Genomic DNA, 24,926 nt, shown 5'->3' on the forward strand with positions numbered 1-24,926 from the left:
GGGGGTTCACCTGAAAGCCGTTTTCACGCCGCTCAAAATCGGTCAAATGGAAATATCTTGTTTGCATTTCAAGCAATACAAAAACCCTCCATTCATAACACAAATCAATGATTTGGAGTGTTTTATGCATTTTTGGGTGATTTTTAGGTATATTTGGAAGGAAATAAGTTTTCTTGAAGAATTGGTAAAATTAAAAGAAATAAGAAATGTTGAAGATTCTGAGTGAAGTTTTAAAATTAGAATTTGTAGTTGATAATTAATAGACGAATACCAAGTTAGTCCACTAGCAACCTGGGGTGCTCTTGCGTGGTTGTCGACTGTCTGTTAGTGTTCCAAAAATTATTTTCTTTTTTCTAGCTTCCCAATTTTCGTGCTTCGAGCGACCGCGTTATCCGGTAGGTGTCGCGGGTCGCGCGAGGCTGGGACTGAGGAAGCCGAAAAATTAGTTACCAGTTTTCAGCGGACAAAGACGACGTGGCACAAAAGTTGTTGGCGAGTTTGTTGGATGACAAAGTTAGTCGTCGAATTGTGGATTTAGCCCATTTCTGGTGAAAAATGACGACTTATCAAGACTTTATAAACCAAAACGAAGATCGTGATGGTGTTAGATTTAGCTGGAATGTCTGGCCTTCGAGTAGATTGGAAGCTACCCGAATGGTAATTGAAAATCTTTCAGTCTCCATTTTGAAGGTCGTGTGGTTAGCTGACTGAAATGTGTCTGATTCACGATTTTGTTTAGGTTGTTCCCGTTGGTTGCATGTTCACACCATTGAAGGAAAGGCCAGAACTTCCTCCAATATGCTATGATCCTGTTCTGTGTACTAGGAACACTTGTAGAGCAGTTTTAAACCCATTTTGGTAAGTTTTATATGCTCGCATACCGATTGTGTCACTACTTTGATACTTGTATCACGAGTTTATATCACAGGTCTTTCACTCCTAGCCTACAGCTTTTGGTAACTTTAATTTCATATTTTTTCTCGTCAGTCAAGTGGATTACCGATCCAAAGTATGGCACTGCAATTTTTGCTTCCAGCGAAATGCGGTATGTAAGCTTAATTCCCTAATCCTAAAAGCCTAATTAAGACACGTAGCCTTTAAATCCTAGTAGACATGCTTTACAGGTATGGCTATAGAAAGCTGTTGAACTCTGGCCCAGTTTTTACTCAAACTAAAATAGTTGTCTAACTGCTTCATTCTTTTGTACTAATCACAAAATAAAATGTAAGACTTATATGTAACCTAATGACCCAGAGTTTGATGTGTAAGCCTGGGAAAAGATGGTCATGGAAACCAGATGTAACTAATCAATGACATCAATGAAATCAATAAGTAATCAATAGGTAATCAATGGGTAACCAGTTGATTAGTCGTTGATTCTTACCAATGATCTATGAGTGATTGATGAATAATCGATACGCCACAAAATTTTCAGTCATTGATTAGTCATACATGACATCAATTTGTTATTGACATAATCTCGTATCTACAAAAACCATATCAAATTGAAAATAAAGAGATAAAAACAATTGCATATTTACATTGCCTCAGACAGGCAGCTTTTGCCCTGGCAGAAAAACTTGTCCAAAATTCTCACATATATTTTCCAGACTCTGTAGCCAGGAGAGTAAGACAGACAACTTGACCTTCTGGACATTTCCTGTTTGGTAATTTTACCGTTCATCAAATCAATACGATACATGCCATTTAGTTTTTCTTGTAGATGGCCTATACGTTACAACAGACTAGAGACAAGTCTTGGATTTCTTTAGATAATTTCAGTTACTTTCCCCTTTAAACCATGCATGCACAAATTATATTCCTCTTTGCTTATTGTTATCGTGGCTCGTGAACCATTCACGTAAAGATTTATAACATGAAAGTCAGTTATAATAAAGAAGAATGCCAGAAAATCGTAATAGATGCGCAGCATAATATATACATGTGTAATCTGTGAGTATAAATCAATATTGTTATCGTCGCTCGTGAACCATTCATGTAAAGATTTATAACATGAAAGTCAGTTACAATAAAGAAGAATGCCAGAAAATCGTAATAGATGCGCAGCATAATATATACATGTTATCTGAGTATAAATCAGTAGGTAATCATATCATAACCTATGACATTAATGCGTAACCGATAGGCCACAAAATGTTTGTTCATCATACCCATTGGTATATTCAGCTTCAAATCTGAATGTGCCAAAAGATATCATTAACAATGTCAAAGGTAGGCTGTTTAGATTCCTTTGGAAAAATAACAGAGACAAAATCAAAAGGGAAGGACTTTATCAGGATTATGACAAAGGTGGCCTACTTATGACGAATATAGAAACAATGATTAAAGCGTTACGATTAGCATGGATTCCGAGACTTAAACAGAATAATCATCCCAGTTGGAAATCTATTCCTGATCATCTTTTTAAGAAATATGGAGGCCTTCATTTTCTCTTAGTTTCAAGTTTCAAGTTTTATTAAGTTTTTCAAATGTTACTTACAAATGAACACCGCCTGCAAATAGTGAGCTAATCTAGGCAGGCGGTGTTAAGGACATACAGAAACAAATTACTATTTGAAGGCGTTAAAAAAGTCAGTCTTGAATACATTATTTGTCAAAAGAGTACAAAGTGAAGAAAAAGTGAAGAAAAAAAATTATAATGTATGATTGAATTGTAATTTAGATGACTTTTTTATTTCAGAAATAAGAGCGCTAATTTCAGCATAACTGTCCAGAGTTTCCAAAGTTTCAAATAGTAATGCCTGAATTTTCTTTTTGAATATGTGCTTATCACGTAAATAACTCTGAAGACATACCCTCTTTTTGTAAGGATATTTTGCTGTATTTCTATGAGCTGAAGAACCTTTGTAAATGGATGCCAACAAGGAAGGAATACAATCCTATTTAATAATAGGGACATTCGCATCAATGGCAAAACCTTTTTCTGGACGGAATGGTATAAGAAAGGTATTAGAACGATTAGAGATCTTTTGGATGATAATGGACAAATTCTACCATTTCCTGTTTTCCAGTCGAAATATTCGTTACAAAAGACCACCTTTCTTCACTATTACCAAGTTGTTTCAGCTATTCCAAGTCACCTTCTGATAGAAGCCAAAATACAAGAATTCATCTCTGAAACCATTAACATCGAGGATCCAGAATCTTTTCGCTTAGATGAGAATGTGACTGTTAATCTACTGTACTAAAAGATAAATGCAAAGACTTTTACTGGCTAATTATTGATAGGAAGTATAATGATGAACAAATAGGGCCAAAGCGGTGGAATAAAACTATTCCAATGGAGAAAACAAACTGGAGAAAGATATTTAAATTTGTTCCAAAGACGTGTAGAGAAAATAGATTAAGAGAATTATTGTGACTAAAAAGGAGCTCTTTAGATTTAATATTAAATCAGATAGTAATTGCATATACTGCGGAGAACCTCTATAGACCACACCTTTTTAGAGTGCCAATGTACAAAGTCTTTTACTCAGGATGTGCTACAATGGTTTAATGTAGAAAATAATTGTAATTTTAATTTAAACACTGAAGATTTTCTTTTTACGCTGGATGCCCTGAAGGGGCATACCGTGTCTAAAAACGGGTCGATTTCTTTTTTTTCTTCCTCGTAGTCACAAATCGGTACATTAATGTATTCATTAAACTCTCCCCTCTCCTACTCGGGATGTATTGTTCTGATTGTCTTCAACAACAGCAGGCCAATCAAAATCCATTCTTGTCGCTTATATCGCGAGGGAGGGGACCCACTCACCCCTACCTGTGTGACGTCAATGCATCATTTGATATATTTATTAAAGACGGATTAAGTCGCGCCATATTGTTTTAACATGTTCTGGACTCAAGTGTGCCGTTTTCAAAGGGAAATTTCACCATTTTGAAGCGGTAAATCGAAAGAATAACTTCTAAGAAGCACCCGAATCGTAAAACGGTGGAAATTGGTGAGTTCTTAGTGAAGGAATCGTGCTTTGTTTGACAGTCTTAGGCCACGACGCGAGACAAAAAAGAGGTCATTGAGAAGCTTACGTTATCGTAATGGAATTTGACAAATTTCCGCTGATAGTCTGAGTCGCGTAACACACGGAAAACAACGTAACGCGATCGTCGTGACTCAAACTATTCCATTAGCAAGGATAGTTTTATCAATCGGCGAAGCATACAGTTGGAATAAATGAATCAGCCCCAGCATCACGCGTAATGCCAGTATAGCAGGCATCTTGTTGGTCTTTCTTCTGTGTTGAGTGTTCCAACAAAGAAATTAGATTATACCCTCCTTTTTCTACGTTATTATATTTATGAAAAAAAGCTCCAGAATGACTCACCACCTCTATTGCTCCCGGACTTTATTAAAAAAATAAAATATAAATATAAAATTGAAAAGATTGTTTAAAATATATATAGTGAAATCTCCTCTTCTTCTTATATTGTAATACTTATCAAAGAAGTGTTGTCAGTATTGTACATTTTAGGCTTTTAATGTTGTACATGTATGTGTTGGAAATAAAGGTTTATTGAAAAAAAAATACCCATTGATCATCACCAATAATCAATGACCAATCAGTTGATTACTCATTAATTACCTGGATTGATTACTCATTAATGTCATTGATGAGTCATGTCTGGTGGAAACAAACTTACTTGTATTTCCACTGAGTTTTACTGATGGTTATGTTGATTTAACAGTTCCCTCCCCAGTATGCTGGAATCACTGAACAGCACCAACCTGCTGAGCTTATTCCGCAGTTCTCCACCATTGAATACACCATACAGGTATCGTAACTACTGATAAGTCAGGATAGGAGATAGACAGCTGGGTTGGTGCTGGAGATTGAAGTCTGTCATCAGACACTGTTTAACCCTATTTCTAAAATGTCTGAATAATAATTATTCTTAAATTGGTGCAGACATAGTGTCTGTTCAGAAAATTGACTGAACTTTTACTTTAAAAAAAACTTGTCAACTGGTCAAATTTGTCATTAAAATTAATGTATTCAAAAGTCCTCACATGGCAATTTTGTCCCAGTTTGCACCCGTCTTTTTCTGTGTCTGAGTCAGTTACATGTACTTCTGTGTCTCTGTTACCCATCCATCTCCACTGTAGTTTGCTGTAAATGAGCCACAGGTGGTTCACACAGCCAGCAGTATGCCATCTACTGTATATGTTGCAGGTTAAAATGATTTCAACCTAGGTTGATTTCTATTTTCCTTTGCTTCAGATGTAAATTACCCAACCTTAACAAAGGAAAATACAAATCAACCTAGGTTGAAATCATTTTAACCTGGATTCATTTTAACCTACAAGATATACCCATTTACTTGGGTGAAGAGAGAGAATCTGGAGCAAACACTCGTGTCTAAGAAAGCTCATGATGGCAGAAGCTAAGGGGTGGCAAATATTAAATTCAAGACTTTGTCACACAGTAAAAAGACTAGTGATAATTATTTTTTCTGCAACCCAGAGGCTTTCCTCTGAGACTCCAAATTGAGACTCCAATCTGGCTTCATACCAACAGTCAAAACTGTAAGACCCCTGAAATTTTCCTATTATTTTGGTAGACAAAATAATATTTTTAAAAGACCCTTCACCTACATTTACCCTAAGCTGGCTTTAAACCACAACCTTCAGATTCAAGGTAGATACCTTTAATCACAAACTTGTGCTAGGCTCAATGAACACTGTAGTAATGCCTGAATTCTGTTATGATATGTGAATTTGAGTTATTGAAAAAATATATTGACCCATGGTTGTTTGTTGTTTCTTGAAAGGCAGTGTATTTTTCCCTGCTGAGATGAAATTCATTGCAAAGTTTTAGTTTCCTATTTTACCCTTAGCTTTTCACTCAAGGCATAATGCCTTGGATCTTTAAAGTTAATTGAACATTTACATTTAGCAGTCAAGTATAAGGGGTGCATTCACATCAGAAGTATTTGCTCTGTGCAAAGTGTTCATTAACACTTGGCATAAATATTGATTGCTTTCTTTAGCGTGGTGGCGGATCTGGGCCATTGATTTATCTGATAGTTTTGGACACTTGCATGGATGACGAAGACTTCCAAGCTGTTAAGGTAACCTAATTGCATTTAATTTACTTTAATTTGTTGTGTCGGTCAAAACACCATTGTTGTTTCTTAAAACTAGGCCTTTTCATCCATTATTCCACTATGAAATGTACATCCTTTCACTATACATGACAGGAGAATGTACCATAAACCTGCTTCGACATTCCCCTGTTAGTTCCCAGACAGTTTTTTGTTATGGCCTTCTGGTTTGACCAATTACAGCTGAACATAATGGAGCTGAATCACTGACATAAATGTTCATATAACTTGTTACTTCCCTTTTCCCTATCTGAGCTGGTAAAACACTTGGCAACCTATACACACACATTCTTGCTTTCCAGCCGGTTGTTCTGTGTGAATAGTAATTGCCCTTAGACACATTACTGGATAAAACCTTGCACCCTCTGCTGTGTTCATATAAATTTGTTAGGTAGAATAGGCTGGTCAGTGGTTTTATGATTCAGTGCAAATGACACTCCATTATTCCAATGTTTCATTGTAAAATAATGTTTTGTTTTCAACTGTAATACAATAAACTGTTTTACTGTATTTAGGAATCCCTGCAGATGTCACTGAGTCTTATGCCACCCAATGCATTAGTTGGACTCATTACTTTTGGGAAAATGGTAAGAAGTCTAAATAACATGTGTGTTTTGGATGACGAGATACATGTACATACATTTCTTTTGGGAGTTAGACCTTGTGCTTTTATTTGTCACAACAGCAGGGTTTTTGTTAGAGCAGGGACACAGGGACCATTACTTGCCTATTATAGACTTCATCCCAGCTATTTTTACACTGCATACAAAAGGGTAAGAGCACATCTACCATGTGGTCCCTGCTAAACTAAATTTGGTCCCAAGCTCCTATTCAAATACTTAACAAAAACCCTGAACAGTCTGGTAAACATTGTATGTATTACAATTAATTGTGATAAAGGCCAAATTGTGTTAAAGAGAAATGCAACTAAAATAAATAAAGAATTGAGCTCTATAATATTCTCGCTTATGATACAGGGTAGTACAAACATCAGTTGGGTAGCAGTAGCTAATAGAGTTGTTTTAATCTTGAAAGTTATTTGATAAGGTAAACTGCCCCAATAAAGAAATTAAAAGGCTGAAGTTTCGGGCACTTGCCCTTCATAAGAGCATATCAAATAGTTAAAAGTGAGATAATCTCATTTCAGTGTCACAACAAGAATTGCAGCTAAAAAAACACTTAAAGGGAACGCTAAATAAATATCACAGATACTAATATGATGATGATGATCCTGGCTAATAAATTATTTACATGGACATGTACATGTACAGTTTAATAATGAAGTAAGAATTATGTAAAGAATATTTTTTACATACTTAAGAAATGGAAAAAAATTATATGCACAATTGTTAAGACTTTATAAATTACACAAGAGTTAGTGATTACAACAGAATAGCAGAGGTTAGATCTGTTGTCTGGTGTGCTATCCAGTACACTACCATTCCTCTTGAGATTAATTTTAGTGTTTACTTGTTCCACTTCATGAAGTATAAACTATTTATGATGCTATAAAGAATTTATCAAAGTTCATTATAACTCGAACAAAACAGTTATGTGATTATCCATTTGCTTTTAATGCATTTTGTCAGGTTCATGTTCATGAGCTGGGATGTGAAGGATGCTCAAAGAGCTATGTGTTTAGAGGAACAAAGGACTTAAATGCCAAGCAAATACAGGTATTTTTATCTGCAGTAGATTTGTGTTTATAAAATTTATACTTCATAATTATATTAATTTACCTTAATTTATATTAATTTAAATAGGAGCCTGTGCACATGTATCTTTACTGTCAGTGTGCGCAGTAAGTCCTTCTTGAAAGGTGTATGAAGTGAGATTAACGTTCAATTTGGTGTACACTGTATGGTGGATTTAATTACACAGTATTATAATAACACATGTTATTATACATGTACTGTACATGTACCAAGAGTTTGTGTTTTGAATAAGCCTTCTTTTAGACTTACATACCAATCTATGTTCATTGCATGTTATAACATACATTTTTTGTGTACCTTTTTATTAGTGAACTCATTAGCCAGTATATTAACTTAATTTCTATAACATTTTAAAGGATGATGCCGTGGTATTTTATGTGTAGAGATCTTGAGTGCATCTGTTGTGTGATGATTGTAGGACATGCTTGGTTTGGGAACCAGTGGGCGAGGACAACAGCCTCAGATGAGGGGAGGACCTGCTCCACCACAGCAACAGCAACCTGGAAATGACATGTTTAACAGGTACACTGGCATTATGAAACCGTAATAACAGTGTAGCCACTAATATCACATGCACTGCAAATCACTTGTTGTTATTGTTGGCTCCACTTGTTTGCAAGGGCCTGCAGTCTGATTGCTATAACCAGGGCATTTAAGCACACTGTTTTTTCCTGGAACATTTGTATGGGTTATAATATCAAAATATTGGTTATTTCTTCATTGATTCTGTGTCTGCTGTGCACAAGGGTACTAACGTTTAAGTATTTTTAACATGTGAAGATTTTTAACTTTCAACTTAAAGTAGCTACAGCTGTGCAGTTTTATTCTCTTAATTTTAGTTTTTAATACTTTTTACTCCTTTCTTATATTTTTTGAGTATTTGCTATCACAGGTCTACATCAGCTGCTAGCTGCCTTTTCAGCATAACCTGAATTACCAAATTGTTTGATTGTTTGATTGATTTCCTCCTTGCTTAGATTTCTGCAGCCAGTCCACAAGTGTGATATGAGCCTGACTGATTTACTGGGAGAACTTCAGCGAGATCCTTGGCCTGTAGCCACTGGAAAAAGACCTCTGAGGTCAACTGGTGCAGCAATGTCGATTGCTGTAGGCCTCTTGGAGGTACAGTGTATTTATTTTGCCTTGATATGAGCTGTAGTGTGGGGTACAAGTCCGAAAATGAAAAAATGCTAGAAAAAAGCATACTGTATAGCAGTTTTTCTCAGTTAAATAAGTAGATTTTATTGTAGTATAATTATGTGCATTTTAAGGACGGTGCCTACTATTGTTACTGAGCATACGTTCTGCCCATCGCAAGATACTCGTGGTGCCTACTAATACAGGAATATTTTTGCACGGTTTAAAACTATATGGAGAAAGCAGAACTTACCAAATGCTTTTGGAATCTCAAAAGAAAATTGGGGGTAACCATGCATTTTTCAGAGATAATTAAGCTTCAATTTAAGAAAAAATCCCATACATTGCTTTATATTTTGGTGTTTTTTTAGAGATATTACTGCTTAATTACTTCTGAAAAATGCGTGGTTACCCCCGATTTTCTTTTTGGATTCCAATGGCCCTTGCTAAGATCTGCTTTTCCCGCATAGTCATAAGCCGCACAAAAATATTTCGGTATTATAGTAGTAGGCACCGTCCTTAATGAGTTGTTTTGGAGAGGTGTTGATTAGAAGGTTGAATCTTTGCAGTAAGTAAAGTTTGTTACATTTTATTTCTTGATGCTGTTTCCTTTCTTAAGACCACTTGGCCAATAAATAACTTTATCCAGTTGTTAAGTTTATCAAGGAATAAGTCAAGTGACAAACTCATTATTTTCTCAAACTCACACTACTCAATTCTCAATTTAGTTCTCAATGATTGAGCCTCGATTATCGTGAGTTTTGAGTGCCAAGGATTGAATAGAGGAATCAAGACTCAAATGAGACTTTCAACTTACTGTTTTAAAACCAGTACTGTAGAATTTTGTAGTATAATTTTAAGATGTGCTTAAGTTGTATTAATTAGTCTTTGTTTGATCCATTAGTGCACATATCCCAACACGGGTGGAAGGATCATGCTGTTCATGGGTGGCCCTGGAACACAGGTAACTTGATGAATCTTTAGAGTAGGGTAAATGAGGACAGTCATGTCCAACAAAAATGACTATTAATTTAAGCAAATCTGGATCAAGTCTAGTACCCCCTAAAACCTTCCAAATTTATGTTTGTTGTGGTCTTCAGATGGTTTAATACCAGTCCTGCCTGCTGTAGACTGTATGTAGAGATCAAAAAACCTTTTTTGAGGAAGCAGGGATTACAGCTGTACACATGCCAAACATGTTAGTAATTCATGTTAATGAATGTTTGATAACATTACTGAAAGTGATACATTTATGTTTGATGGCATTAGGGCCCAGGTATGGTGGCTGACAATGAGTTGAAGAATCCAATGAGATCACATCACGATCTTGAGAAGGATAATGCAAGACACGTCAGAAAAGCTATCAAGGTACTAAAATAAATTATAAAATGTTAAATGTTCACTTCACTCATGCCCATATGCCGGCTTGGCATGTAGGGCAGCAACAAAATTAAGCCACTCCTGTCTGTCCCTAGCTAGCCTCTGAATGGTTCCCCAGGTATGATGTAAGGTCTTCAGTTCTGCTTCCACAGTCCAACGCCAGGTGATCTTGGGTCGTCCTCGCCTGCGTCTCCCCTCTGGTGTCCAGTGAAGGGCTGTGCGAGTGATGTTGTCTTCCTCCCGTCGCATGACATGTCCGATCCATTTCCATCATCTTCGCATAATGATGGTTCCCATGCTGTCCTGGTTGCAGCGAGCAAGAAGTTCTTGGTTGGAGATGGTTTCAGGCCAGAATATACGTAGGATTCTTCTGAGGTTTTTCGTGGGGAAGGTGGACAGCTTGTTGAGGTCGCTCTCTGTCATCCTCCAACATTCCGAGCCGTACAGTAGGGTGGAGATTACACAGCTCTGGTACAGTCTTAGTTTGGTCTTGGTGCTGTACTGGGATGACTTCCAAATGTTGTTCATCATTCTAAACGCATTTCTGGCCTTACTGAGGCGGTTCTTGATGTCGCTGCCTGCCCCACCGTCATGTCTGACAGTGCTCCTTCTTCGGTCGTTGGTAGATCTTCTCCATTTACTGTGACAGGTGATGGGTTTGATACGTTCAGCATCATTACCTCCGTCTTCTTCTGGCTGATCTTGAAGCCTACTTGCTGTGCAAAGGTATTTAGACAGGACGTCTTCTCCTGCATGTGCTGGTGGGTATGCGACATGAGTGCTAGATCGTCAGCAAAGTCCAAATCTTCAAGTTGTGTCAAGAGGGTCCATCTGATGCCTCGCGCTTGGTCTGCTGTTGTCTGCCTCATCACCCAGTCGATTGTCAAGTTGAAGAGCATCGCAGACATACAACAGCCTTGTCTAACACCGGTCTTCACGCTGAAGCTGGTCTTGCTGCTTCCTACCCTGCATGTGAAGTTGTTGTAGAAACTCTTGATGACAAGAACAATCTCCTGCGGTATTCCATATGTCCTGAGAATGCGCCATAGACTCTCTCGATGGATGCTATCAAAGGCCTTTTCAAAGTCTACGAAGTTGATGTACAACTGTCTCTGCCATTCTGTGCACTGTTCGATGATGTTTCGCAGAGTAAATATTTGGTCTGTGCACCCTCTTCCTGGTTGAAAACCGGCCTGCTCCTTTCGGAGTTGCTGGTCCACTGCCTCTTCAATTCGCTTGATGATGATTTTTGCAAGGATCTTGCTTGGAACAGACAGGAGGGTGATTCCTCTCCAGTTGTTACAATTGCTCAAGGCTCCCTTTTTCGGGATCTTTACTATGACGCCTTCCGTCCAATCCTCTGGTAGTTGTTTCTTGTCCCAGATGGCTGTAAAGAGTGGCTGAAGAACTTGCGCTGCAAGCTCTGGGTCTGCCTTGAAGAGTTCTGCATTGAGGCTGTCTTGACCAGGGGCCTTAAATGTTGCAAACTGTAAAATAGCTAAATATAAATGTATAGCCATGTAAAAATCAAGTCCATATGGGGAGTTCTGTCAGGGCTGTCTGTTTACAGACATTTCAGAACAATAAACAATAAATTGACAATGGACAATAAATTGTTCATTTGTAAGACTTTGTCAAACCTTGAACAAAGGAGTTATCCACTCAAGCCCAAATGGATGTGAGAAGGGCATCTGCATCAACGAGAACTATTCTTTTACATGTAGTTCACAAAACAATGTATTCTTTCATTAGCTTTTTCATTATTGGGTTATTCCAGAAAAAATTCAACACCTCCCCGATGGATGGGATTCTGGAAATTCTCACCGGAGGGGGGGTCAAAGACTCTGGAAATCCAGGCGGGAGGGGGGGTTGAACTTAAGAAAGTCTTCTGCAGGAGTCATTTCGACCGATAGTTCACGCGATTCGAACGTTTAGTTCGGTGACACTTCAGCGCTCTCAGACCCTGAAAATAATAGAAATATTTTGTTCACATATTTCTCACCTAAAATAAATGATAATCCAAGTTCCTTCGCAGGTCCTTTTATAGCAGAAAACGCAAACAACAAGATAGTAAAGAACGAGCCATCGCAACATTGTTGCAACGAAGAGTTTGAAACACCTGACACATTTCTACTCGTACCAGACCCAGCGCGCCACCGTTGTGTAATTTCACGTTCGCCATTGCATTCTTAGCGTGGATTCCACTGCGTCAGGCAGAAGAATTTTTTCTTGTGCAAGCAAAGATGCAGAGCTATTAGCTGAAGAAGATAATTCCAAAGAATTTTGGTCCAAACATTCTCTCTTCGTCGAAAATACTCGAGAGGAACTTGTAGCCATCTGTACCTCAAAAAAACTTTTGGAAACGTAAGTTATTGCGAAAGCAACAGAAGGAGAAAAGTTTGGACGGGTTCCTGCAACATATACAGTGGTAACCTCTCTGAAGTCCCATCGTCCGTAGCACAGTTGAACAAGCAGCCAGTGCGTTTTCTGCGCGCAGTTTTAAGATTCCATGGGTGTTGTCCATTGGACACAAAGGATGAACTCGTTTGCTTTTTCGCATTGTTGCTCCTTTCTTCTTTTAGTTCCACGCGATAGAGTTTTTTATATTAGCCGAAGCTTTAGAAATTAAAAAAGAACATCTTCTAGACGTGTTGTGCGTATTTTCTATTAAAAATAAATTAAATTTAAGCCTAATATTTTTTTCCGGAAATCCAGACAGGAAGGGGGGGGGGGGTCTTGTGCTTCAGGAAATCCAGGTGAGAGAGGGAGTTAAAAAACGACCCCATCCGTCGGGGGGGTGTGGATTTTTTTCTGGAATAACCCATTATGAAAAAAAGAAAAAGGTAGACTTTCTTGTTCGTCTCTATTCACCAGGGCCCCTCTGGATAACAGCAATGTAGCTGAATGGGCCACCCTGGATAAATAATGTTTACTTACTTAATACTTACTTATTTGCAGCATTATGAGGCACTGTCACGGCGAGCAGCTGAGAATGGCCATGTTGTGGATATATTTGCCTGTCAGCTGGACCAAACTGGACTCCATGAGATCAAGGGCTTTCCTAATGTTACAGGGTATGTCACTTACTGTGGATAGAATCCTTTCATTCCTAAGACCAATAACAACATGTTTATTTTTATTTCAGTTCTAAGAATCAGGCTATACAGCTATAGGATACAGTCATGTGAAACAGCATTAATATGATTTTGACACAATTAATCTGTGTGAACTGAAAGACTGCATATCGTAGCTATAATGTCCAATGACTACTCATTAATAAACTATTATGCTTTTATTATTCAACACATTGTAACACTGCCCAAATATGGTCATGGTGTACTGAATATTCATTGTCTGCAGTCAACAGATATCCTGCGATATATATACAGCTGTACGTAATTCCGTGTGGTGTGGAGAAAAATAGCGAAATCAAGATCGTCTCCAGCTCTTCTGCAATAAAACTGTGCTTTGTTATCAATGTGTTGAGTAATAAAACAATTATCCTGCTCAATCTTGTGGAATATCCCACTGATTTTAGCCAACTTGTCACTACGGCCTTGTTGGCTAAGTATCAGGCGATACTCTGTGCGATTTCGCAGGATAATAATAATTATTATAATAATTGTTAATTAAATGTCTGTATATCCCAGCGACAATTTAAGTAAGAAGAGATGAGGTGTTGATTTTGTTTGTTTGCCTGGTTTTAGGGGCTACATGGTGATGGGTGACTCATTCAACACAGCACTGTTCAAACAAACCTTTCAGAGAGTGTTTGCCAAAGACATGCGTGGAGAATTCAAAATGGCTTTTGGTGCAACCCTTGAAGTCAAGGTGATTATGTTTTTGTACAAAGGTCAAACTGCAGCTTCTGGAGTTACACCGTTGTAAATGGTCACTAACCGTGTTGTTTGTTGTTGGTTTAGACATCAAGAGAGTTAAGAGTATCTGGTGCAATAGGACCATGTATATCAATGGACAGAAAAGGACCCAATGTTTCAGAAACGGTAAGATTTTGTTACCTTACACTGTTTTTGAAATGTGTTCAAGAAATAATAAAAGTTTAAGGCACTAAACATTCAGGGGATCTAGAATCCAATGTAATAAAAGAAAAAAAAGAAACAACTGAATCTTTGACAGGTTCCGCAGCTTTCATCTGTTCCCCAATATTTCCCCAAGTTTCATGTTTTGTTGTTGTTGTTGTTGTTGTTGTTGTTGTTGTTGCCCCATGCTCATAAAAAACTGAACAAAGTTTCTAATGTACTCAATAATCAATGTGTTTGGAAGGGGCCAGCTTTGAATGATTCAGGCACAGTATGTCTTGTCCAGGAATCTTCCAAGGTGCAAATGCTAAGCATGCACCACTTGCTTATTTGATGTTGTCCTCAGCCTCATGCAAGTTGAATGCTGAAGCTGCAAAATGCAATATAGACAGTTCAAGTGATTTACGGTTTGTATGGTGTTCCCTTTTCAGGAAATTGGTGTTGGAGGAACTTGTGCATGGAAGGTTTGTGGGTTGGAACCTCAGACAACTCTTGCAGTTTTCTTTGAAATAGTAAATCAGGTAAAAAAAATTGAGAGATTTAATTGTCCTAATTCAGAGCATAAAAGATTGTTAAACCCACATAATCAGCAGGCTTTATCGTTCACTTCCTTTGTTATTTTTATCAAGATCAGTTTGGAATTTTGACTGTTTATGTTGTGGGCGAAAACCAGAGGACTTCCTCAGTGAAAAGCCTTAGAATGAGGACATACACGACATGCACTGACTGGTTTATTCTGATATACTGTATTAAGAAATGGAAGTGAAAAGAAGATACCTGAGGTTATCCTTATCTTGAATATTTCCAAAATTATAATGATTATTGTCAAACCCCACCTTATATGGACACCTCATTATAACGGACAGTTTTCTTTCTCCTGTACCATGCGCTTTCCTCACATTTAACCAGCTTAATAAGGACACTCGACAATAAGGACACTTTCTGTTCCCAACAGTGTCTATAATACAGTCAACTCCCTTTATTGTGGACACCCTCAGGACTGCAAGTTTAGTGTCCTTGATAGCAAGAGTCCATAATAGCAGGAGTTCATCTGGGCCCAGTTGTCCGAAAGCCGATTAACGCTAATCCCTGATTAAAAGTTAACCGAGGTTCTCATTTTACTTGTTAAAAATGTCGTAGATAGCAAATTTTAAGCTAAAGGCAAAGAAAAGGCTAAGTCAAAACTGAACGACAAAAATCTTTTCGAAAAATCTTTATCGATAAGTAATTAAACTCGAATCAAAGTTCACGTTAATCCAGGATTACGGTAGCTTAATCGGTCTTTGAACAACTGGGCCCTGTAATATATTTTTGATGGGATTTAGCTGCTGTCCGTGTTATCGGGGTGTCCGTAGTAGTGAGGTGTCCGCAAGGCAAGAGTTAACTATAACAGAGTTTGACTGTGTGCCAAACTTACTGAAATGCACAAAAAATTCAGTAACTAATCCCACTGAGTTACAATACGTGTACTTGTCAAATATTACTAAAATGGGTACAATAACTCGCCACTCCAGAACCTATGATAAGACTGGACCAAGTAAGGGATTGTGGAATTGTTTGGGTAGATGGATGAACCTCGTGCTGACGAATAAATACATCTTTTAGCATTTTCTTGGGGTAGCATAGCTGTTGTTAAATAGTTTTCGCCTTAAAGGAGTATTTCCTGTAAAACTGACTGCTGAGAAATGCACTTATTCATCAGGGGGGGGGGGGGGGGGAAGCACAATTTTCATCCATCAACCCAAATGGACTCATGATCCCTCACTCGCAGCAGTCTCCCTGTAGTTTCTGGAGTGGGGAATTCAATAAAAAATTTTGTAACATGAAATTTAAAATGAAAGTTCAAATTTATACACTGAAATGCAAAGTTTCTCAGTTAACAAAAATATATATTTTGAGGTTTGTCTTAACTGATTTATAACTCAGGTTTTTGGCCTCCACAACTGTGTTTGGTCAAAAGGGGCTTCCCGATCAAAAGATACAAAATCGTGCATTATTTTCATGTAATGTGCGTGATTGGGAACCTTCTTGATCATTGTCTCTCAATCAACAAAGTGTTGATGTTTTATGAAGTCAGTTCTTTGAATCATTCTGTTCAATAAGAAATGCACTTGTTTTGTTTGTGCTTTGCAGCACACAGCCCCAGTACCTCAGGGTGGACGAGGGTGCATGCAATTTATAACACAATACCAACACTCCAGTGGTCAGCGGAGAGTACGAGTCACAACATGTGCAAGAAACTGGGTAGACTCAACAAATATACAACACATAGCCATGAGTTTTGACCAAGAAGCAGCTGCTGTTATGATGAGCAGGATAGCTGTCTTCAGGTTGGTTCTATGTTTTTTTTTTTTTTGTTGTTGATAAGTTAGGACACCAAATTTAATAATTTTTTTAATTGTGATGTTCTGTCCTGTGCATTCTATTTACATGTACATTGTGTCAGAATTGAATTGTTCAACAAATATTTCTCAAACTCATTAATAATTCATCAAGAGAAAACAAAGAAAATCACTACTTTGGCCGTGGTTTGGATATTAGCCTGTTCCAGGCTCCTAGAGAGATGCGCGAAGGAGGTTGCTCCCCTCGTTTTCGTCTCCTCGCACTCTCCTTCGCGCATCTCTCTAGGAGCCTGGAACAGGCTATTTGGATATGTGTTCCTAATAACCATAACATTTTGCCAACTTTAGCCTTGAATTTCTTTGAGAACTATTGATCATTTGAGAAGCCTTATCAAACACTCGAAAGTGTGTTTCATCAGATATCCAAACACCTTGAAGTTGTTTTTAAAAAATTTGTCTGTGCCTCTTTTTTTCAACCTACTTCTCAGTGTTTGCATATCTGATGAAACACTAATTTCTTGTGTTTGATATATTACTAGACAGTGTTGTGCTCTTCTGTCCCCATGACTTGATGTTCGCTTTTGCATGTTGAACATTTGGAGTGGAAGAGTGCAAGCTGTTAGGTTTAATAACATTATTATTTTTTTTAATTGGCCAATAATAAAATATATGACATGAGCATGTTGAACAGCTGTCGCAATATTTGTCAGTCAACAAAATGTTACATAACTGTTGTTTTTTTTTTTTGTTTTTGTTTTTTTTTTCTTTTGAGATATTGGAGTTGCCCTGCCATATATCACAGAAAATATTTTGTGAAGCCACCATTTTGATATTGTATTTATTTTGCATGTTAGAGCTGAAGGCGATGATGGACCAGATGTGTTACGGTGGTTAGATCGTATGCTCATACGTCTGTGTCAGAAGTTTGGTGAATATCACAAGGATGACCCAGGATCTTTCCGTCTCGCAGAGAACTTCTCTCTTTATCCTCAGGTAAGAAAATTAAAACGCACCTTTGAGCCATGTTATCAAACATGGAAATATAACCCCAATAATTATTATAACCTAGTTCATGAACACAATCACGATAACTATAGAAAGTTGTATTTTATTAGGTCTGTTGAACTATGGAACTCTTTGCCATCAGAGATTAAAGCAACAAACAATTTGTTAACTATGTTTAAAACTAGTCTTCTCCAATTTTATCTTTCTAAGTGAGAAGTCCTCAGTTTTGATAATTGCAATTGTTTTTAATAATGTCTATTGTAATATATATTTCAAATACCCTTCTACTGTTTGTAATTTTAGATTTTCTGACCTTGAGGGAGTTAGATGGCAACTGAGACAAAAGTTCTGTTCCTTTCTCCTGCCCCCCCCCCCCCCCCCCCATTTACTTTTGGTTTATTTGCTATTAGTTAATAAAATTATGTTGAATTTTGTTATTATCTCTTTTTATCATTGCAATTGTTGTGGGAAATGCATCAAACTAAACTAAACTAAACAGGTAAAGGCATGCTTTACATTGACCTGTTCAGTTACATTTTTTTTTTCAAAAATGATTTTAAGGCTGTCCCAGAGATACAAAGTAACATATTTTAAATGACAGTGATCACGTTCTGCCCCCCTCTCCTTCCCCCCACAGTTTTTACCTGTACTTATAGACCGTAGCTGGATTGCATGTCTGTTTTCTTTTCAGTTTATGTTTCATTTGAGGCGTTCTCAGTTTCTTCAAGTGTTCAATAACAGCCCTGACGAGACAGCTTACTACAGGTGAGTCATTCCACTGGGAGTTAAAATAAGTTCAGATGTCTCAGAAAGAACAAGTAGGTTTCCAGGATGGGCATGTTGTCAGAATGCAAATGTACAGCAAAGGAAAGAGTACAGTGGTAACAGGGGTAATTTGGTGGCTTTGTTTAATCAAGTGTGTTAAATTGAAGAAAGATCCTCGCAGTTATTTACGCAACTTAAGCAGTTTAAAAAATTCTTTTCCCAACTACTTTACTTGCGTAAATAACTGCGAGGATCTTTCTTCTATTTGATGTTTCACCTCCAGTTCAAAATATATGTTTCATATATTCATATTCATTTTATCAAGTGTGTTACCATTCACTTGCTTTCACAGTCGATACTTTGATTTACTTCCAAACTATTTAACGACTATTTGTCGTCGCTATTTTTTGATTAGAGAGAGTGAACTTTAACAGTCTTTTTTTCTCGTGGCACTTTTCCTGATTGTTTCATATCGAAACTCTTGAATTTACTTCGAGAACTAAATACTTTTAAAAACATGTAACAATTTAATAAGATAAACGAGTTGAGACGAATTCTTCTTTTTGAGGGTTATATCTTGTTGATCCTTTGTGGGAGTTGTATAAGACGATCCCACTGTGATTTTTACTTATTGAGAAACTGATCCTTGTTTGTGGCTTTGCTGGTTCTCTTTGCAGACACATACTGAACCGTGAAGATGTTACCAACTCACTGATTATGATTCAACCCATTCTGTACTCATATTCCTTCCAAGGACCTCCCGAGGTTAGTGCAGTATAATAAATTCTGCTTTGCTTTGTGCACCTGAATCTTGTCTTTGGTCCGGGACCTCTTATTAAGGGACACGAGTCAGTATCATCAATGTTCTCCTATCAGGCAATAGATCTCTGGTATGATATTCCTCACTACGTGAAAGACCTCAGTACATTTTCTTTAGCCAAGGGTTAATGTAAAACATTATTTACTGTCTCTAAGTAATTTAGATAGAAACGCTATCACCATTAAGCATTAGTTACTAAGACCGGTTTCTCTTCCTTGGTGCTCTTTATTGTAATTAAATCTAAACAGCTACCAGGGGCTAACTCGAAAACTCGAAAACCTTGCGGTTCCTTTAGCCTCCATTCCAATTAACAGTTGCTCCCTTTGTTATTTCTTCTTATGAAATTTGATGCATGTAATACTTCTCCTGAAATTAATCAAAGTGTTAGTCAATGAAGATTACTACTTCTTACTACATCAACTGGAATCGGTGACCGGCTGTATTTGCCGCTTGTTTGCATTTGATAAAAAAAAAATATTTCTCGCTTTAAATTAAAATTCTTTGCTGATGACTGAGTCGGTCGACTCTCGCGTTTACTCCTTGATTATAAGTCGCTGTTGAAGGGTTGCGGTGTAAAAAGATAAGCACTCGTTTTCTTCCTGTATTGTTTCAGCCGGTGTTGCTAGACTCCAGTAGTATCCTACCGGACAGAATTCTACTCCTGGACACATTCTTTCAGATCCTCATTTACAACGGAGAGGTAAGGATCGATAACGGGTTTTTAACAACTGTCTTGTAACTTAATTGTCTCAATTTAAGTATGTGGGCTAACGAGCTTTCCTCATTTACATCTTGCTCGAGGAGCTTTGAAGGACAAACAATTGACAAATTGAAAGACAGTGATTTAACAGTAACTGTTTATTTGACAGTGTACAACTGTTGAAGGCTACTTTGCCTTCGTCTTGTGATACTGGATTTGTACCTTTCCTGTTGTTGTAAGGATAAATAGCCTAGAGATCTTAGGGTGATTTCGTTTAATTTTTTTCCCATCAGACAATCGCACAGTGGAAAAAAGCCGGTTATCATAATGACCCTCAGTATGAAAGCTTTCGTAGTCTTCTTCAAGGTCCAGTTGATGATGCTGGGGAGATTTTACAGGTCCGCTTCCCAATGCCGCGGTACATAGAAACTGAACACAACGGATCACAGGTAACTGCACTGTCCACTCGCTTTTTCTTTACTTAGCACGCTAAACTGCGTACCTTACTATCAACGACTGGTCGGGCAGATAGTCTTAGTGCAACTATAAAATGTTTAATTTTTTGAAAACATCGTTCGTGATTTTATATAAAAGAAGCAAGCACATGTAAGGCTAAATACCCAGCTGACAGAAATGACTCGATAACCCAGTTTGAGAACCTCTCGATTACACTCCCTCCCGATTTACACTTAAATCACGAGATGTATCTTTCTGGAGTTGTTAAAACCAAGAAAGCAGTAGGTGTAGGCTATGGAGAATGAAACCAATTCACAGTCACTAACCTCAATAATACCCTCATGCTTGCAGGCCCGTTTCTTGCTGTCCAAAGTGAACCCGTCCCAGACCCATAACAACATGTTCGCCTGGGGCCAAGATGCTGGAGGCGCGCCTGTCCTGACTGATGACGTCAGTTTACAAGTGTTCATGGAGCATCTCAAAAAGCTAGCCGTGTCGAATACTTCCTAAGAATTCATTGCCAGAAAGACTTCTTTGTGGATTCTCAACGGAGATTCTCAGAGAAAATTCTTTAAGAAGAATACAGAGGAGTTTTCCTTCGTCTTGATTACAGAGAAAAAGAAACAATGTAATAAGCCTGTTAGGCCCGGTTCATACGTCGAACTTTACATGAGCCGAACCTAATCATTCGGTTTGGCGCATGTAAAGATCGACGTATGAATCAGTTAGGATCGACAGATTTGTATTTGGGTCGACCCGCCGTTCTATTCGACTGCGCCAGTCGAATAGAACGGCAAAAGTTCGACTTCGATTCAGACGTCGAACTTTTCATGTGCCGAACCAAATGCATACGTTACGTATAAATTATATAAATTATATCTATCCCAGAGGTCTGCGCGTTCCATCGACTTGGCATGCGCAAAGGACTTCATTCTGAACAAGATGGCGGGAAAAGAGGAATGTGCTTGTTCTTCTTGTTTCGAAACAACCGAATATACTTGTCTGAGACGCGAAAGATTAAAAAAAAAAAAGAATATATTCTTAAAGTGCACACGCACTTCAAACCGACAGAAACTTCCCAATACAGGCTATATCAAAGGCGAAGCGTCAAGACTTCTCAGAACAAAATCTTCAAAAACAGCATTTGAAGAAAACATTACTCTATTCAAACAGAGATTACGCAATAGAGGTTAACTCGATAACCTTATAATAAAACTCTTTCAGAAGTCAACCTCCGCGAAAGAATGTCGGCACTACAAAACAAACTAAAAACCCGCAAAAACATTTTGAAGTTTGTTATGGAATATCGCCCTTCTTTGCCTAACCTTAAACAATTCAGATGAGTAAATACAGGAGCATAATCAGGGATGGAGACCGTAAGCGTGGGGTCCACGCTTACCCATGAGTTGTACCAAAAAAAATCTATTTTTAGAAAAAATTGCCCCCCCCCCCCCCTTCTCACGTCATAAACCCGCGTGAATACACGCAAATTTGCGTGGGGCTACTACCTTATATGTGACACGGAAAGCAGCTGAGAAAAAATTCACTAAAGATAAAAAAGTCCTTACCTGTCTGAGTACATGTCCGTAGAGTGTAAGCTTTTTTCATTCATTTAACAGTAGCAACGCACGCAGCGCCACCGTTTTGGCGCCTTTTTGACTTTACTGTGAGAGTCATGTGATCAATAGGCCGCCTATTCCAACTTCTTTCAATTGTTACCTTTTCTTTGTGAGAGTCTAATTCCTTAAATGTGGGAACTGAGGAGATATTCCCAGGCAGAATTTTAAAATTTGGACGCCGTTTTGAACAGGTGGAAAAAAATTTCAATTTCTCCACGCGCGATCCTGGCCGTTTACACGCGTGCGCGCACGCGTGTATGGCGCAATTTTTTTCTAAAAATAGATTTTTTTGGTACAATACATGGGGAAAGGCCCACATGTCAAATTGGCATCTCGTTACGGTCTCCATCCCTGATTATGGCTCCTAGTAAATGACACTTGATAGAAAATCTGCCTCTGCTAAGGGAGATCTACAAAGACCCTTCCTTATACTTTCGTACAGAAAAGGAAGATCTTTGAAAGACGTACTCGTGAGAGTAAATTAGCTCTGAAGGTCATATTCTTCCTATCTCGCCCAGTAGGAGCCGTGTTTGGCCTGTCTTTATTATTTTACCAAACAAGCTCTTCCATGTCAAAATTCATCTTTCCCGCCATTTTGAATCTTGTTGAGTAAAAACAACAGCCGCTGACCACGAAAATCTACTTTCTCACTTTAGCTTTAATTAAGTTCGACTTCAGTTAGGTTCGACGTCTGAATCAACTGCCGAACTTAATTATTTGGGTCGACCTTAATAGGTATTAGGTTCGGCTCATGTAAAGTTCGACGTATGAACCTGGCCTTAGAAACCTATGTATGCCGGCTTTACCTCGTGCTTTGAGAGTTTTTATCATAAGCCCGGTGGTTCCAATAGACCTTATCACGGTTTTCGAGGCCATTTTGACGAGTAGGCAAACACGTCTTGAAATAACAGTGTTTGTATGGAAATCCGATGTCAAATAATTTTCATAAAACATCGCTTCTGAAAAATTCATGAATTGGAAACTTTAGGTACTAGGAAAAGGATTTTACAGAAATTAACTGAGGAATGCAGCTGTGCATCTAGTTGCGTTTTGACATTTCCATACATTTGTCTGTGAAGCGAACCAGCCTTGAACTGCTGTTAAACTGAATAGTTCGCGGAAAAAAAATACAGGGAAATGTATGGAACTGAGTTCAAAACACCGCTGGACCCTTTCTGGCACAGCTACATCCCTCCAATTTTTTTTTATATCCTTTTCCTAGTGCCAAAAGTTTCCAATTTATGAATTTTTCAGAAGCAATGTTTTATGAAAATTATTTGACATCGGATTTCCATGCAAACACTGTTATTTCAAGACGTGTTTGCCTACCCATCAAGATGGCTTCCAAAATCGTGCTAAGGTCTATGCTGATTACGGCTAATCAAGTGTTAACAGTATGTCAAGGTTTGTTCATTTTGTCAAAAAATGAAAGACAAAAAATACTTTCGTATTTCAATAAGAGTTGACACTTCCTGGTTTGATTTAATCCTGCATTGAATAACCGGCCCTGAAATAGATTTTGTTATTTTTACAACTCTGTTTATGGACCTCTGGGTTGTAAATTACACGAATGTTCTCTCTATATATTGGTCATAACTCAATAAAGTACCAAACTGAAGCCTTACTGTTGTTTTCATGTGTTGTAATTCAGCAAGTAACATGCTCAGTGATGTATTAGTTCATGTATGACAGATGCAGGATAAACGCAGCTTGTTTTGATATTGTAGACGTTCAAGTCGTTGACGCAGGTTCAGGAGGTCCAAGAGAATCCCAGCGCAATTTATAAATTATGTGCTCAATGTGTTGTAAAGTCATTTGCTCTTACGAACCTGTGATGAACAACAGTTCTAGGGCGTCAACACGGAGATGCCCAATCCTCAGTTCCGAGGTTCCATTATCTTGGCTCCATCTGCGAATAAGCCACTTTCAACGCTCATCTCATTTTCATGATTGCTTCAGTGAACTTTCACAAAGATGACTTTATTCGTTCTCTTGATCCAGCAAAGCTGAAGGCATACAACGCAAACAAAGTGCTTCTGTGTCGCCTCTGTCGACAGCCAAAATAGTCTCTCTTCGTTCAAACTCCGTGCGCGTGGAGTTGTAAACCACATCATAGATACCAGAGGGTAGCCATTTTTTTCCTTTGAAATGCAAAGAACTTTCCGAGACCAATCTGCTGACAAAATTTCACTGTAAATTATTCAGCAAATACTGACCAAGTTATGAGTTGAGGACCCATTATAGTGGGTCTCGAGCTATTCCGAACGTCTCAAACACCTGCATCTAAATCACGATGTTTTTTGTAATGTTTAAAACACGAGCAGCAGTGTTATAAAAAAAACATTCCTGGAAAAGCGTGTGTCAGGAGAGTTCATAACAATGATGCTTACGTGAACGTTGGAAACTAGCATACGAGAAAAACATTAAACACCGCATACTAATAAGGAGTTTTAAAACCACTGCACGTGAGAATGATGTATTATTCTAGAAGGTGACACAGGCATATACTTGGGGAAAAAAATCGGAGTGCTCCTATCAGGAGTCAAACCTATGACCTTCCGATTACTAGTTCGGATGCTGTACCACTGAGCTACAGGAGACTCGTGGGAGCTAAGGCCATTAAACTAGGTTCATGGGACAAATATACTGCTAGGATTTGAATGTCGAACGTGTGTTATATGAAATAAATGTGATAGTATATTTCAAGCCTAGTGAATGAATGAGAATGATGTATTATTATTTATCGACCATATGATAGATAAATGGGCTTATGAAGTATTAATGAGTTTTTGAAATATTTCAGAGCGTTCTGTTTCCTCGACATCTT

The 24,926-nt window shown here is 38.0% G+C and overlaps 1 protein-coding gene across 1 annotated transcript; it reads left to right on the forward strand.

The window, feature by feature from the left end:
- The first annotated feature begins 459 nt into the window (after nt 1-459).
- On the forward strand, nt 460-23,723 carry LOC146489217 (protein transport protein Sec23A-like). The gene is made up of 23 exons (XM_085106732.1): nt 460-657; nt 740-858; nt 988-1,045; nt 4,705-4,791; nt 6,007-6,087; nt 6,636-6,707; nt 7,710-7,796; nt 8,254-8,357; nt 8,813-8,957; nt 9,877-9,936; nt 10,242-10,340; nt 13,311-13,426; nt 14,060-14,183; nt 14,276-14,356; nt 14,824-14,913; nt 16,526-16,722; nt 17,589-17,727; nt 18,431-18,504; nt 19,182-19,269; nt 19,938-20,024; nt 20,318-20,473; nt 20,832-21,124; nt 22,883-23,723. The coding sequence occupies exons 1-22, from the start codon at nt 556-558 to the stop codon at nt 20,988-20,990; spliced, it is 2,325 nt and encodes a 774-aa protein (XP_084962858.1). The 5' UTR covers nt 460-555; the 3' UTR covers nt 20,991-21,124; nt 22,883-23,723.
- Nucleotides 23,724-24,926: the final 1,203 nt, after the last annotated feature.

Source organism: Pavona decussata, unplaced genomic scaffold (assembly GCF_977016875.1).
Source record: "Pavona decussata unplaced genomic scaffold, jaPavDecu1.1 SCAFFOLD_6, whole genome shotgun sequence".
NCBI lineage: Eukaryota > Metazoa > Cnidaria > Anthozoa > Scleractinia > Agariciidae > Pavona > Pavona decussata.

Bases quoted from the DNA above. Each gene is read 5' to 3' on its own strand.
- LOC146489217 (XM_085106732.1), top strand. From the start codon at position 556: ATGACGACTTATCAAGACTTTATAAACCAAAACGAAGATCGTGATGGT. The intron at 6,708-7,709 runs GTAAGAAGTCTA...GCATTTTGTCAG, and splicing joins TCATTACTTTTGGGAAAATG to GTTCATGTTCATGAGCTGGG. The intron at 16,723-17,588 runs GTTGGTTCTATG...TTTGCATGTTAG, and splicing joins AGCAGGATAGCTGTCTTCAG to AGCTGAAGGCGATGATGGAC.